Source organism: Ziziphus jujuba, chromosome 4, assembly GCF_031755915.1.
Source record: "Ziziphus jujuba cultivar Dongzao chromosome 4, ASM3175591v1".
In the NCBI taxonomy this organism is placed as follows: domain Eukaryota; kingdom Viridiplantae; phylum Streptophyta; class Magnoliopsida; order Rosales; family Rhamnaceae; genus Ziziphus; species Ziziphus jujuba.
Window position 1 is genome coordinate 24,459,604 of NC_083382.1, and position 12,699 is coordinate 24,472,302.

The 12,699-nt window shown below is 30.0% G+C and overlaps 1 protein-coding gene across 1 annotated transcript; it reads left to right on the forward strand.

Annotated features, from left to right (window-relative positions):
* Positions 1-5,873: 5,873 nt before the first annotated feature.
* LOC107417072 (protein DETOXIFICATION 40) lies at positions 5,874-11,552 on the forward strand. Its single transcript, XM_048472799.2, has 8 exons — positions 5,874-5,892; positions 6,015-6,411; positions 6,500-7,131; positions 9,989-10,045; positions 10,187-10,425; positions 10,542-10,660; positions 10,913-10,999; positions 11,138-11,552. Exons 2-8 carry the CDS (start codon positions 6,058-6,060, stop codon positions 11,204-11,206), a joined length of 1,557 nt encoding a protein of 518 aa, XP_048328756.2. The 5' UTR covers positions 5,874-5,892; positions 6,015-6,057; the 3' UTR covers positions 11,207-11,552.
* Positions 11,553-12,699: the final 1,147 nt, after the last annotated feature.

Here is a 12,699-nt window from a genome sequence, read left to right on the forward strand (position 1 = left end):
AGAACGAGGAATTATATGTTGGTGTATTCTAGTGGGAGTCTTGAAATCTTTTGTTATACGGAATCTGATTTTGAAGGAGATATTGACTCTAGTAAATCAACATCAGGGTATGTGTTTACCCTAAATGGAGGAGCCATTTGTTGGAGGAGTGTTAAACAGACTTGTGTTGCTGACTCCAAAATTGAAGTTGAATATGTGGCTGCATCTGAAGCTGCAAAGGAAGCTAAATAGGCTTAAGAAATTCCTTTTGGATCTTTATGTGATACCAAGTGCAGATCGACCCATTACCCTTTACTGTGATAACAGTGGGGCCGAAGCACAGTTCAAAGAATCCAGGTTTCACAAAAAGCAAAAACACATACTAAGAAAGTACCACTTGATCCGTTATTTCATTGATAGAGGAGATACAATGGTTACTAAAATAGCATTTGAGGAGAACTTGGTAGACCCTTTTACCAAGACTTTTCTTCAAATGCGTTTGAGAAGCATGTAAATTGTATGGGTCTTAAGAGGATCCCTAACTTACTTTAGAGTAAGTGGGAGTTGGTTACATATAAGCTCTGGAAGTAAGATTAATTGAGAGAACATGACCAATCTCATCAAAAACAGCCATTGGAATTGAGAGATCTAGTCGAGTCCATGACCGTTTTATAGAACTTCGAGTCAATGTTGACTTGGATGAAAGAGGAAGAAGGCTCAGGTGGGTATGGGCCCCGAAGTGGGTTGGGCTTGATTTCACTTGGCTTATTCTGGTAATGGCCTGGAAACGTTTGGTTGAAGGAGTGGATAGAATGTGCGTTAGGCCAAGCTCTGGGCTGCAGGCTGGTTCGTCTAGTGGATGCTCTAGTGGATGCTGATGTCAGTGCATGAACATCAGCCAAATAGTCAATTACTGACATCAATGATGACATCATCATTATTTATTTATTTTTAAATTTTTTTAGGGAAACATGGTTATTTTTTTTATTTTTTGTTATTTTCCTCGATATTTTTATTGTTGCAATTTATAATTTAGCAACATTTATTAAACAATTGGTTATGTCTTTTTACTAGATATGTTGAAAGATGATTAGGCTGCCCATTTTTCCTGAACCATCATCTTATAACTATTATATGAGCTAGAACAGGCAAATGAGTGATGCATACAGAGGAGTATATCGAAGTATAATTAATTCATTTGAATTTGAGGAGCGCGAGACAAATTGGTTCAAAGTGCTTCAAAGGTCCATGGTTGGGAACAAGCACTTACAATAACATGTATTTGCTTGTAAATTTGTTCTAAAATAGTTGGAGTTTAAATAATTCATTTCTAAAATTGTGATGGTGATAATTGTTATGTGTATTTGCTAAAAGCAAATGTAACACATATGAAAGAAATGATGGATGCAAAAGTTATATAGGGGTGAAGCCATTTGATTAGCAAATTATGTTTTAAGTTACACCAAAGTAAAGGAAAAGAACCCCATGGAAAAGAAGATAACATTCCTAGAAATTTCTAAGAATGTGGTGTCTCTTGCCTAAATTATTGTACCTACACCATAAAGGCAAAAAATGTTAAGAAACCATTTATTGCGTCTTTATTGTGTAGGCACATAACAGTAGTGTTTATTGGTTTCTTATGCATGTATTTAAAGTCTCAGACATACACAGAAATACAATAAAGACAAGAGAGTATTTCAAATAGAATATTTAAAGTGATTTGATGTTTGGTGTAGTTGTTGAGTTGTACAAGAACAAACATAACCTATACAGATAGCAAACTAAGTAGATAACAAAGATAATGAATGAAATGGAAATGTAGGAGGCACTTAGGTACTTACATGAGAAGCACAATCCATAATGAGTTTATTGTTTTGGATAAATGTGGTGAAAAGGTAAAATGGTAAGTCTAGACATCTATGTTCTAGATATAATACTATGAGACAACCAATTTTAACTGGAGTTGTCTTTGTTGACTGTGTAAAGTTAAAAGATGATATTGCAGATCTACTGTAAGAGTTAGTTGAAGATATCATCGAGGGAAATAAACTGAAGCCCATGAAATAGATAATCGATACAATGGATACCCAATCTAATTGATTAGAAATCCCAAGATCAAGGCTCAATGGGACAAATAAAATTTAGATCACTGTGAGTGTATCCTCCTATCCATTTCTTTAATGAAATAGTGATGCCCAGTTAGGAAAGGTTTAGCATCATGTTTTTAATAAGTTTTATGCATTGGAGGAGAAATGGAGCATAGTAATACAAGTAACTCTTAGATAAGAAATCATCTATGTGAGAGTGAAGTGAGGTAGCTTTCAAGGAGAATTGTGGGACTCAATTCCTTAGAAACTCTTGTTGAACTAATGAAATGTCTATGACCAAAGTAAACATGACAGTGAGATCTAAAATGTATCAAGAATGATTCTTGTAGGAGGTAAATCATCATTTACACAAATAACATAAAATTTAAGGACATCACATCTATATTTAATTAGTAAAGTAAATATATTTTCATAAGGGAATGTTCAAATGATGATATCTACCTATACTATATAGGTTTTGACTATAGTGCTCTACCACCAGAGTCTTTTATTTTTGGATCTCAAGCTTTGTTTTTGAGTCATTCTGTCAAATTTAATCAGGTGAAGGGTTGTTGAAAAATTTTGATGTTAAAAACAAATTGAATTGTTGTAATAACCATACTAATGGCTTGTTCATTAATTTTTTAATGTGGAAGTTATAAGTTTTGATGAATTTGTAGTGGTCAATTAAATTATAAAATGTTTGTAACAGCCAATTAAATATGGGATTTAACCATATTAAATACCAAATTTAATCCTCTACTTAGTTGAGGTCTATAAATAGCCTAACCTCCTTTTTAGTTTTTAGTTTTGATGTGGATAAAAAAGACATAACATAAAGGTTGTAGACCTCCCTTTCAGTTTTGATGTGGAGAAAAAAGACAGAACATAGAGGTTGTAGGAGAAGAAGCTTTTTAACTCTCCTATCATATCCTTTTGAAATTGTTCTTTGAATTATTTAGGGTCCTCTATGATAAAAGCAAGACAATTTTAAGCTCGTTGAAAGAAGCTCAAAGGTGCAATAATTAAAGCTTTTGTTAATCCATTCTATCATAGCAGACAGAAACATCTAGATTCACTAGCATTGATCAGGGGTGAATCTGTTTTAAAAATATGGAATATTATGTATAACAAAATATTATTTTTTAATTTTTTAATTTTTGTATATTATATTTAATATAATATTTCTAACACATCGATCATGCAATATCCGATTTACTATATGCATTCTCCTGTAACAACATTATGTATAACAAAATCAGCAACTCAATTTGGGGTTCTCCCCATTAAATGAAATCTTAAACTATTTAATGTAATTAATAGTAAAATATACAGTCATGTATAAGTCAAGTTCTTAATAACAGTACTAATGTTAGAATTCTACCCTTAAATCACATCAAAGCATTATTAAAAAAAAAAAAATTGATAAGAGACGTAATCTAAGCATCATCCAAAACAAAAGTCAACATTATATAAAGCGTTACCTAATCTAAGCTGTACATAATCAACTAATTAATTATTTATACATTTCAAAATATATAAAGGAATATTAATTATTGTTGTATTCCTGAATAATTTATTTACTGTTTGCATTCATATTTATAAAAATTGAGTATAATTAAAAAATAATTATTTTGATAATTAGTTAAATTATTATTTTGATATTTCTAAATAATCTTCTAATTATTTATTTGTATACTTCTAAGTGTAAAATTAATTTATTAAACTTTTTTTGTTTCCAAATAACTTATTACCAATTATTTTGATATTTCTAGTTGTGATAATTTTTATTTTATAGCTAATTAAAATTAACTTATTTTCTACATAGGAACCACGCTTTTAGTTAATCAAGTGTCGTCCAATTAACAACAGCCAACGCTTTTGGCCACTAAAGCAGCACCCAACTATATATTAATATAGGACTCAAAAGTAAATGATTTTTTACATTTATATTTTTAAAAGAAAAAATAGTATTATGAAAACCAAAAAATTTGAATGAATATGAATACAACGAACGAATGATGCTTTCTTGAAGAAAAACGTTGTCGAATAATTTAGTTGTTTATCTCTATCAATATAATTGACTAGTTAGTTTATTTACATAAAATAATACTCAAAATATGTAATGAAAGTTAAATAATTAAATTTTTAACATGAAAGATAGAACAATGCTTTCTTATTTAAAACATCGCTGGTAGATTGCAAAGTTAGGCGACACTTTAAGGCTTTATTTATTGTACTACTTATACAGATTTTGGCTTGAAAGCGTCATCTTCTGATATATTGCATGCATAAGAATGCACGACGTTGTAAGATTGCGTCGTTTATATTGTTATTCAGAGATGCTTGTATAACCAAAGTTCCATCCCAATGTCATGGTTTTCTTTTAGAAGCCGTGTAATTTGTGTAACATCCTGAGGGTTATCGATTTATTATTTTTTAGAAATAAAAATTAAAATTTAAAATTATATTTATTAATCATAAATTTTTTTATTAAATAGAATTTTAATATGTTATTAAATCTATATTTTATTATTTTTAAAATTTTAAATATTAATCTTTGATATGATCAAAATAATAATAAAAAAAAATTATATTAAAAATATTATGTCATTTTAAATATTATCACGACTACCATAATTATCTAATCTAAAAAGGAGAAGCTTACCATTAAGCTATTCACACACATCAAATAATCATCCAAAAAAAAAAAAAAGGAAAAAAAAACCTCACTCTTCAAAAATAATATAAATTACCGTTTTTTGCTTTTTTTTTTTGGGGGGGGGGGGGGATAAACTGGGATTTTTGCAGTCATTTCATTTATGTTTAATGCATTTTGCGAACTTAGCTCTTATCATTTTTTTCTTAGCAGTTTAGTTAAATAACAACAATTAATTAGCATGCGTTGGTCCTTTTCTAATTTTTGTATTCAAATATTAAAAAATCACTTAGGATAAACATGTTAGGGTTAAAATAGTCATTTTAAAAAAATATTTATAAATATGAATTCCTCAATTTATCAAAGATTCATTTAGTTAAAGAAAAATCACAAGTCATCGCCCATTCCAAATGATTCAACGGATATCGATTTACCAATTTATGGTTTGCCTTAGGCCTTAGCTTTGTCGGAAAATCCAGGAAAAAGTTGCAAAATATATTTCAGGCTACTATATTCGCTATTGGCGAACCATCAAATGTTCGAGCACAGAGCAACAGCCAAAGCAACAGAAGCTTAGTCTTGTATTGTTGTAACTTTTAAAAAATTACGTTTAATTTTGTCTTATTGTAGTTTCTAAAAAATTTCAACTTTAGTTATGCTGCATAAAAAATTAATTAAATGCTTGATAAATTATTTTTCCATAATTATTGTAGGATTTAAATTTAATATTTAAATTTTTGATAAATAATAATATTTAAAATAACTAAAAATTTTTATTATTTATCATTTTCTTTTTACTTGCACTACGTTCTTGTTGTTATTATTAAGCAAAATTGGCTAAGTAGAAATATTTTCTAATATAAATATTTCCACCGAATTGCTTAAATTTTTTTTTTTTTTTATGCCGTTGTAAATGGTACACATGCATTTATTGAACTGGTTAATAAGTGCCGTACACAAAAAATTTCTTACTCTGTAGTCGGTAAAAAAAAAAAAAAAAAAATTATTAAATAAACATAATGAAATTGATAAGTACCAAACATCTATATATAAAGATTCTATGGTGGCGCGGACGCTCTCCCAGAACCAATGACCTAATCATTTTTGTTTCCCGGCCAATGGGGACCCTTCAAACCGCTATAAATATTTAGCAAATATCCCACCCAAGTTTGTCATAGTTTTAAATATTTGCACTTCCTCCGACTTCCCACAGTTTTTATCACTTCATTTTTATTTTATTTTTTTCCTTTTTTTTTTTTTTTTTGATCTTTTTCTTTCTCTCTCTGCAGAGGTCAACTATAGCTTCTCAAAAAACCCCATATTTTCTCTCAAATGTCTTCTTCTTCTTCACCAAATGATATCAATCTCAATCAACCTCTGCTTCAATCCCACTCTTCCCAATCCATCAATGGAGGAGGAGGAGGAGGAAAACTCGAACACAGCAGCGACCAGCTGGAAACAATATTAACAGAAACCACCAAGCCATTCTTCCATCGTCTCCGACCCGCTTTATGGATTGAGTTCCGACTTCTCTTCCACCTCGCCGCACCTGCCGTCGTCGTTTACGTCATCAATTATCTCATGTCCATGTCCACACAGATCTTCTCCGGCCACCTCGGCAATCTCGAATACGCCGCGGCTTCGCTGGGCAACAATGGCGTCCAAATGTTCGCCTACGGTCTTATGGTTTGTTACACAACATTAAACGATAAAACTATATAACATATATATAATTTCTAATTTTAACAATATAATTTTTTTTTTTATTGAACAGTTGGGAATGGGAAGTGCGGTAGAGACGCTATGTGGGCAAGCATTTGGTGCTCAAAAGTACGACATGCTAGGAATATATCTGCAGAGATCCACAATCCTACTCACAATCACAGGCGTATTTCTAGCCATAATCTATATCTTATCCGAGCCAATTTTAATCTTACTAGGCCAATCCACAAGAATCGCCTCGGCAGCTTCGCTTTTCATCTACGGTTTAATTCCTCAAATATTTGCCTACGCTGTAAATTTCCCAATCCAGAAATTTATGCAGGCTCAGAGCATAGTGGCCCCAAGTGCATACATATCATCTGCTACGCTGGTTCTGCACCTGGTGTTGAGTTGGGTTGCCGTGTACAAGATCGGGCTTGGGCTGTTTGGGGCGGCGTTTGTACTGAGCTTGTCGTGGTGGATAATTGTGGTGGCCCAGTTCGTTTACATAGTGAAGAGCGAGCGGTGTAAACAGTCATGGCGTGGTTTTAGTTGGCAAGCTTTTTCTGGGTTGTTGGATTTCTTCAAGTTGTCTGTTGCTTCTGCTGTGATGCTCTGCTTGGAGACTTGGTATTTTCAGATTGTGGTTCTTTTGGCTGGGTTGCTGGAAAACCCAGAATTGGCTCTGGATTCTCTCTCCGTTTGGTAAGAAAAAAATTTACTTTGCTTTTTACTCTTTTCTTATTATTACTATTATGTTTTTTTTTTGACATTTTTACTGTCTATACACAAATCCCCTCATAAACTATGTAGCAGATAACATTATAGAAAATGAGAGAGAGTCTAAATACAATTTGGAATATATGCCTGAAAAAATTAAGCATATGTTATCTCCTACGTAGTATAGATTTGCTATAAATAGCTTTATTAGGAGTGGCATATAAAAGGATTACCGAAAAAATGGAGTGGTATATAAAAAGGCTTCTGCAGAATTCTTTGTCATTTCACTTAATAGGAGTATTTTAGACCACATAACGAACACTCCAAAAGGACCAAAACAAGTCAACTTTTACAGGGCGTTATTGCTCTTGTTATATAGACCTTGCACATGTACTTACCAATGAAAGTTTTGTTTGCTAATGGATAATTTTTTGAAAACATTTGAAGAAAAGGTAAGCTCTTATTTAAAAAAATATATAGTTGCACTCATATGTATAGTTTTTTATTTTATTTTATTTTTTTAAAGGACCAAAAATATAAATCTTAAGTATAAAAAGATGCTTGACTTTGTTTCACAAAAAAATAACCCTCTAAACCAGAAAATCTTCTCATAATACCCTATAATATTGTTTTTGTATTAGTTTAGTCTACAAGTATTTTCGACAATTGAATTTAATAATTTAACACTGGGAAAAAAACTTCATAGACCATCTTAGTTTTGATAAAATATTATTAATCCCCTAAAGTTTTTGAATTCATTATTTAGCCCCTCTAGCCATTAATTCTTTCCATTTAATTTAATGCTAAAGGGTCAATTGGCTAAATATATTTATATTTTATATAAGAAAAATGGTTACTTTTTGCTTTGCATTTATATTTTAAATTGCTTTATAATTTTACAGTGAATATTTTATATGTGTTGCTTCATTTCATGTTCATAATTAATAATATGAATATAAATATTATAATTTTTAAAATTGGTAGAACTGTTTTTATTTTATTTTTTTTATGTAATGTAATATATATAATAATTTGTGAGACAATTATAAAAGGATAAAATATGGATTAAAATAAATATTTTACAATTCAGTGTGAGTGATGAATTTGAAAAAGGGAGGGGATGTATGAAATTTTCCCTATTAACAATATTCAGCTCATGTAACTTTGCTTAAAAACAAATTTGTTTTATTTTATTTTATTTCATTTTATCTTTTTGTGTAGATATAAAATTTGATTAGAAAAAATTGCACAAAAGTGATACAAAAATAATAGTTTGAGAAATTTTATGGTTAGGGTCAAAGTGGAATATGTGTGGTAGGTAATGTGGTATTGAACAATTTTTTTTTTTTTTTTTTTTTTGAGTTTGATGTTGACCCAATTTAAATTATCATTTTTAAAAGAAATTTAATTTTATCATATCACTTAATAATTTACATTAGATTCAATGTTTGTGATGGCATACGCCTCCTCGTTCACAAAGTGTGTGAATCCTATATGATGAAGCTCACACTTACATAAAAAAACAGTATATATGTATACACTGATGTATTGAAGAATCTTTCGTTTGTTTTTGATGATGCTATGTACTCAAAATAGTTTTCAAACAAGTGGTAGTTGATTTTTGTGGTCACAATCCTTCCGTTTCCATATACGAATATCTTATTGTTTTGTTTTATGTGTTGTTTCAGTTTTGTTTTGTTTTGTTTTTTTGTTTTTTTGTTTTTTTGTTTTTTTGTTTTTTTTTCAATTAATTGATTTATTTTTTATGTTATTTAATTTACAAGTGGATCTTTCCTCTTAAATTCCAATAAATGGGGCAGAACTTTTAACTTGATAATAATTAAATGGGTTGTTGCCGTATCTCATTTTACCATCTTCCAGCTTATCATCGATCTCCGAACTAATGGTTATAATTTAAAGATTAAAGATGGTGAAACACACAAGATTGTCTTTTATGTCTTATTTGTGGTGTTGAATATTCAATGAGGATAGAGAGCAGAATCAGTAATATTGATTCATTGGAGTTTATTTGAATATGACGTCGACACCTAATTTCAACATGTATTTGTCAGGATTCAGAAAATAAACACTAGGGAGTTCTTTATATCTGGACAGCTGTACTAATATACATATGATTTTGTATATGTGTATAATATTTCTTTTTTACCTTTAATTCTTATTTTTTGCTTTCATCAAATTTGATTCGAATAAAGAAAGCAAGAGAAATATCGCCAAAATTTTTTAAGAGTTTTAATTCTTAAATTCTTTCATAAGTCAAATGAATTTATTTACCAAAATTAAAATTATAACTGCGGAGAGTAACATGGATGATTTAATCTTTTTTTGTACAAAAGAAACTAGAAAGTACACTAGAAATAGGTAAATGGGCCAACGTTTTTATTATAAAAATAATATTTTGTTATATAAATCAAGAAAATTGTTTTACGAAATATTGTTTGGTAGTATTTTGTTTTTTGGTCATAAATAAAAGCACCAACTTTTTTGTTTTTTGTTTGGTGAATTTCTTTTTTTATATTATGCTTTTTTTATTTTATTAATTATTGAGGTATAGCATAATAAAAGGACAGCTGGTTTTTCATTTATTTCTTTATTTAACTGGCTCCAAATCGACTATTTCTAAAACAGAAAAACTAGCTCCAAAGCAACATATATATTGGCCCACAAAAATGTTTGAACTTATGAGTCAAGCTAAAAATTTTCAAGGGCATTGTACTTCCTACATAAATTCCTTAATAATTAAAATGAACTTTTGTAAAGAAGACATTCTGTGAATTATTATCAATTTTTTTTTTTGGGTTAATGATTTGGCAATTGACTGCAGCACAAGTATCTCTGGATGGGTATTCATGGCATCAATTGGGTTCAATGCAGCAGCCAGGTTAGTTAAATTATTATTACTATTATTTCTTTCCATTTTTATTTAGTTATATAAATTAAACGCTGTAGGTTAAAATTAATCAAGAAATTATGTTAGTTAATTAATATTTATTTATTTATTTATTAAAAAAAAAAAAAACAGTGTGAGAGTTGGGAATGAGCTTGGAGCCGGAAATCCAAAATCGGCGTCGTTTTCAGTGGTAGTGACGACTACACTATCAACGGTGATATCCGTGATAGCGGCGATTGTGGTGATGATATTGCGTGACGTCATCAGCTATGCGTTCACGGAAGGTGAAGCTGTGGCCGCGGCTGTATCAGATCTCTGCCCGCTTCTAGCTTTTTCTCTCATCCTCAATGGAATTCAGCCAGTCCTCTCAGGTAATTAATTAATTTAATGAATTATAAGTTTAACTTTTTTTAATTAATTCTTATGTAATTAAATTGATACGATTTTTTTGGGGTGTGTGTGTGTGTGTGTGTGTGTGTGTGTGAAGGGGTTGCTGTTGGGTGCGGATGGCAAGCACTGGTAGCCTATATAAATATAGGCTGTTACTATGCAGTTGGAGTACCGTTGGGTGTCATTTTGGGATTCTACTTCAAGTTGGGTGCCAAGGTGTTTATTCTTTCATTCCACTGTTAAACTATGTTTGATTTACTTGACAATTTTGAGTTTAAAAGTTATTTTCTAAAAAAGATAAAAATAAATTTTTTACATTGTTTTCTACATAAGCACAAATTTAGTGATACCATTTTGATTACAGAAGATTAATCTTCGCGTGAACACAACCATATATATATAATTGATACTTTGTCCTAAAAGGTAGTGTTTATGATGTGCTTTATTGTTTACCTTTAATTAAATTAGGGGATATGGCTGGGGATGACTGGAGGGACATTGATGCAAACACTGATCTTGATATGGATCACTTTTAGGACGGATTGGAATAAAGAGGTAACCAAATTTGATCCCCTTAACCATCTCTTAAAATCATTAAAAAAAAAAAAGAGCAATATTAATATTATTTAATTATTATAATGGAAAGTGGGATTCTGAATTAGAAATTGTATGTTATATAAAATAAATTTGCAGGTGCAAGAGGCGAATAAAAGGTTGAACCGGTGGGAGGACAAGCCGAACCAAACAATTTCTAAGGGTTGAGAGCCAACATACTACTCCAACTTGTAATTGTGAACCAGAACCACAACTGTTCTTCTCCTGTGCATGTGGGCTGTGGTCTGTGGCCCTACGCCATAAAAATCCTCCTCTTCCTCCTCCGCCTCCTTTGGGTCCAAAAGATTAATCAAACTTCAATATATCTTTTGGAAATTAATCCTTCTTTTCCAAAATAATTTAGAAATCAAACAGGCACATATATATATATATATATATATATGCAAGAAATATTAATAATTGATATTTTCAGCTAAAATAAAATATACTCATAATTGACTTTTTGTAATCTCCCAGCAGTTAATGCTATTAAAATTATCATGCAAAAGAAAAATGCTACTAAAAATATTTTTTTGGCTTGAATGCTATTAAAAATATAGGTTGTTTCCTTATATTATTTTTTATAAGTATACGAAAAATATGAGATATGGAGTCAATCTTAAAGGATGGATAAAGTATTTTATTTTTTATAATAGAGGATGGATAAAATATTAGTACGATGAGAAGGTGGCTTCATTTGTAATATAATAAAATTGCCGGAAAATGGGATATATAATTAACCAGATTGGTGGAATATGGAGTTCAATTGAATAATGGCTGAATATATATAAAGCTTAATTTAATTAGTTAAACAATTTTATATTTAGTGGAAATTATGTTTTGGAACTCCAGAATATAATACTATAATAACATACAGTAGCACCAAACAATTCTCATTATGGTTACAAGCTATACTTGTCAGGATTCGCCAAAAAAAAAAAAAAAATGTCACAAGTTCTTAATCATCATTTACTACATTAATATAAATCTATAAGTATCAAATTGTTTACTAAATAATATACTAAAAATTGTTTGCTATATAATATAGTAAAGTTATCTGTTATAATTGTTTTTTTTTTTTTTCAATATAAACAAAAAAAGCTGAAAGTCAATACAAGTCAACAAAACAAAGTGAAAAACAAAAATTCTACTTACTTTCTATTCAAAAACAAAACGGGAATCAAAATTACTTTTCTTCCTTCATACTTTCTATCATTCACTCATTTTCTCTATTTTCGCTCATAAAAATTATGAAAACGAATTAATTTTAGTCATTCACAATAATACGGTAATAGTACAGCCGAAAAAAATAAACCTCTAGCAGATTACCATATTCTATTGCATATACTTTTGATCATCAGAAAATAGAATTACCATGTAATAATGTTTGATTATTAATATCTTGGTAATTTTTTTTTTTTTTCTCCCTAAAAGACACGTGAATTGAATAATAAAACCTTTCCATAATAGCTGTAATTTTAACAGGGTCTTTGGCAATAAAATTAACTTTTATCCAATATGGTACCATCACATTCAACATAATTTGATTCAGTGCACACACTTCTACATGGACACGTGGCGAGATATCATTCGCCAGCCAATGTAATTGGAGTAACTATCGTCGCAGACGATAGCCACATCTGATTTTCTCCGACGCCTTT

Excerpts from the sequence above, each read along its gene's own strand:
- LOC107417072 (XM_048472799.2), top strand. The coding sequence starts at position 6,058 with ATGTCTTCTTCTTCTTCACCAAATGATATCAATCTCAATCAACCTCTG. Across the intron at positions 10,046-10,186 it reads GGGTTCAATGCAGCAGCCAG|TGTGAGAGTTGGGAATGAGC; the intron begins GTTAGTTAAATT and ends AAAAAAAAACAG. Across the intron at positions 11,000-11,137 it reads GGACGGATTGGAATAAAGAG|GTGCAAGAGGCGAATAAAAG; the intron begins GTAACCAAATTT and ends ATAAATTTGCAG.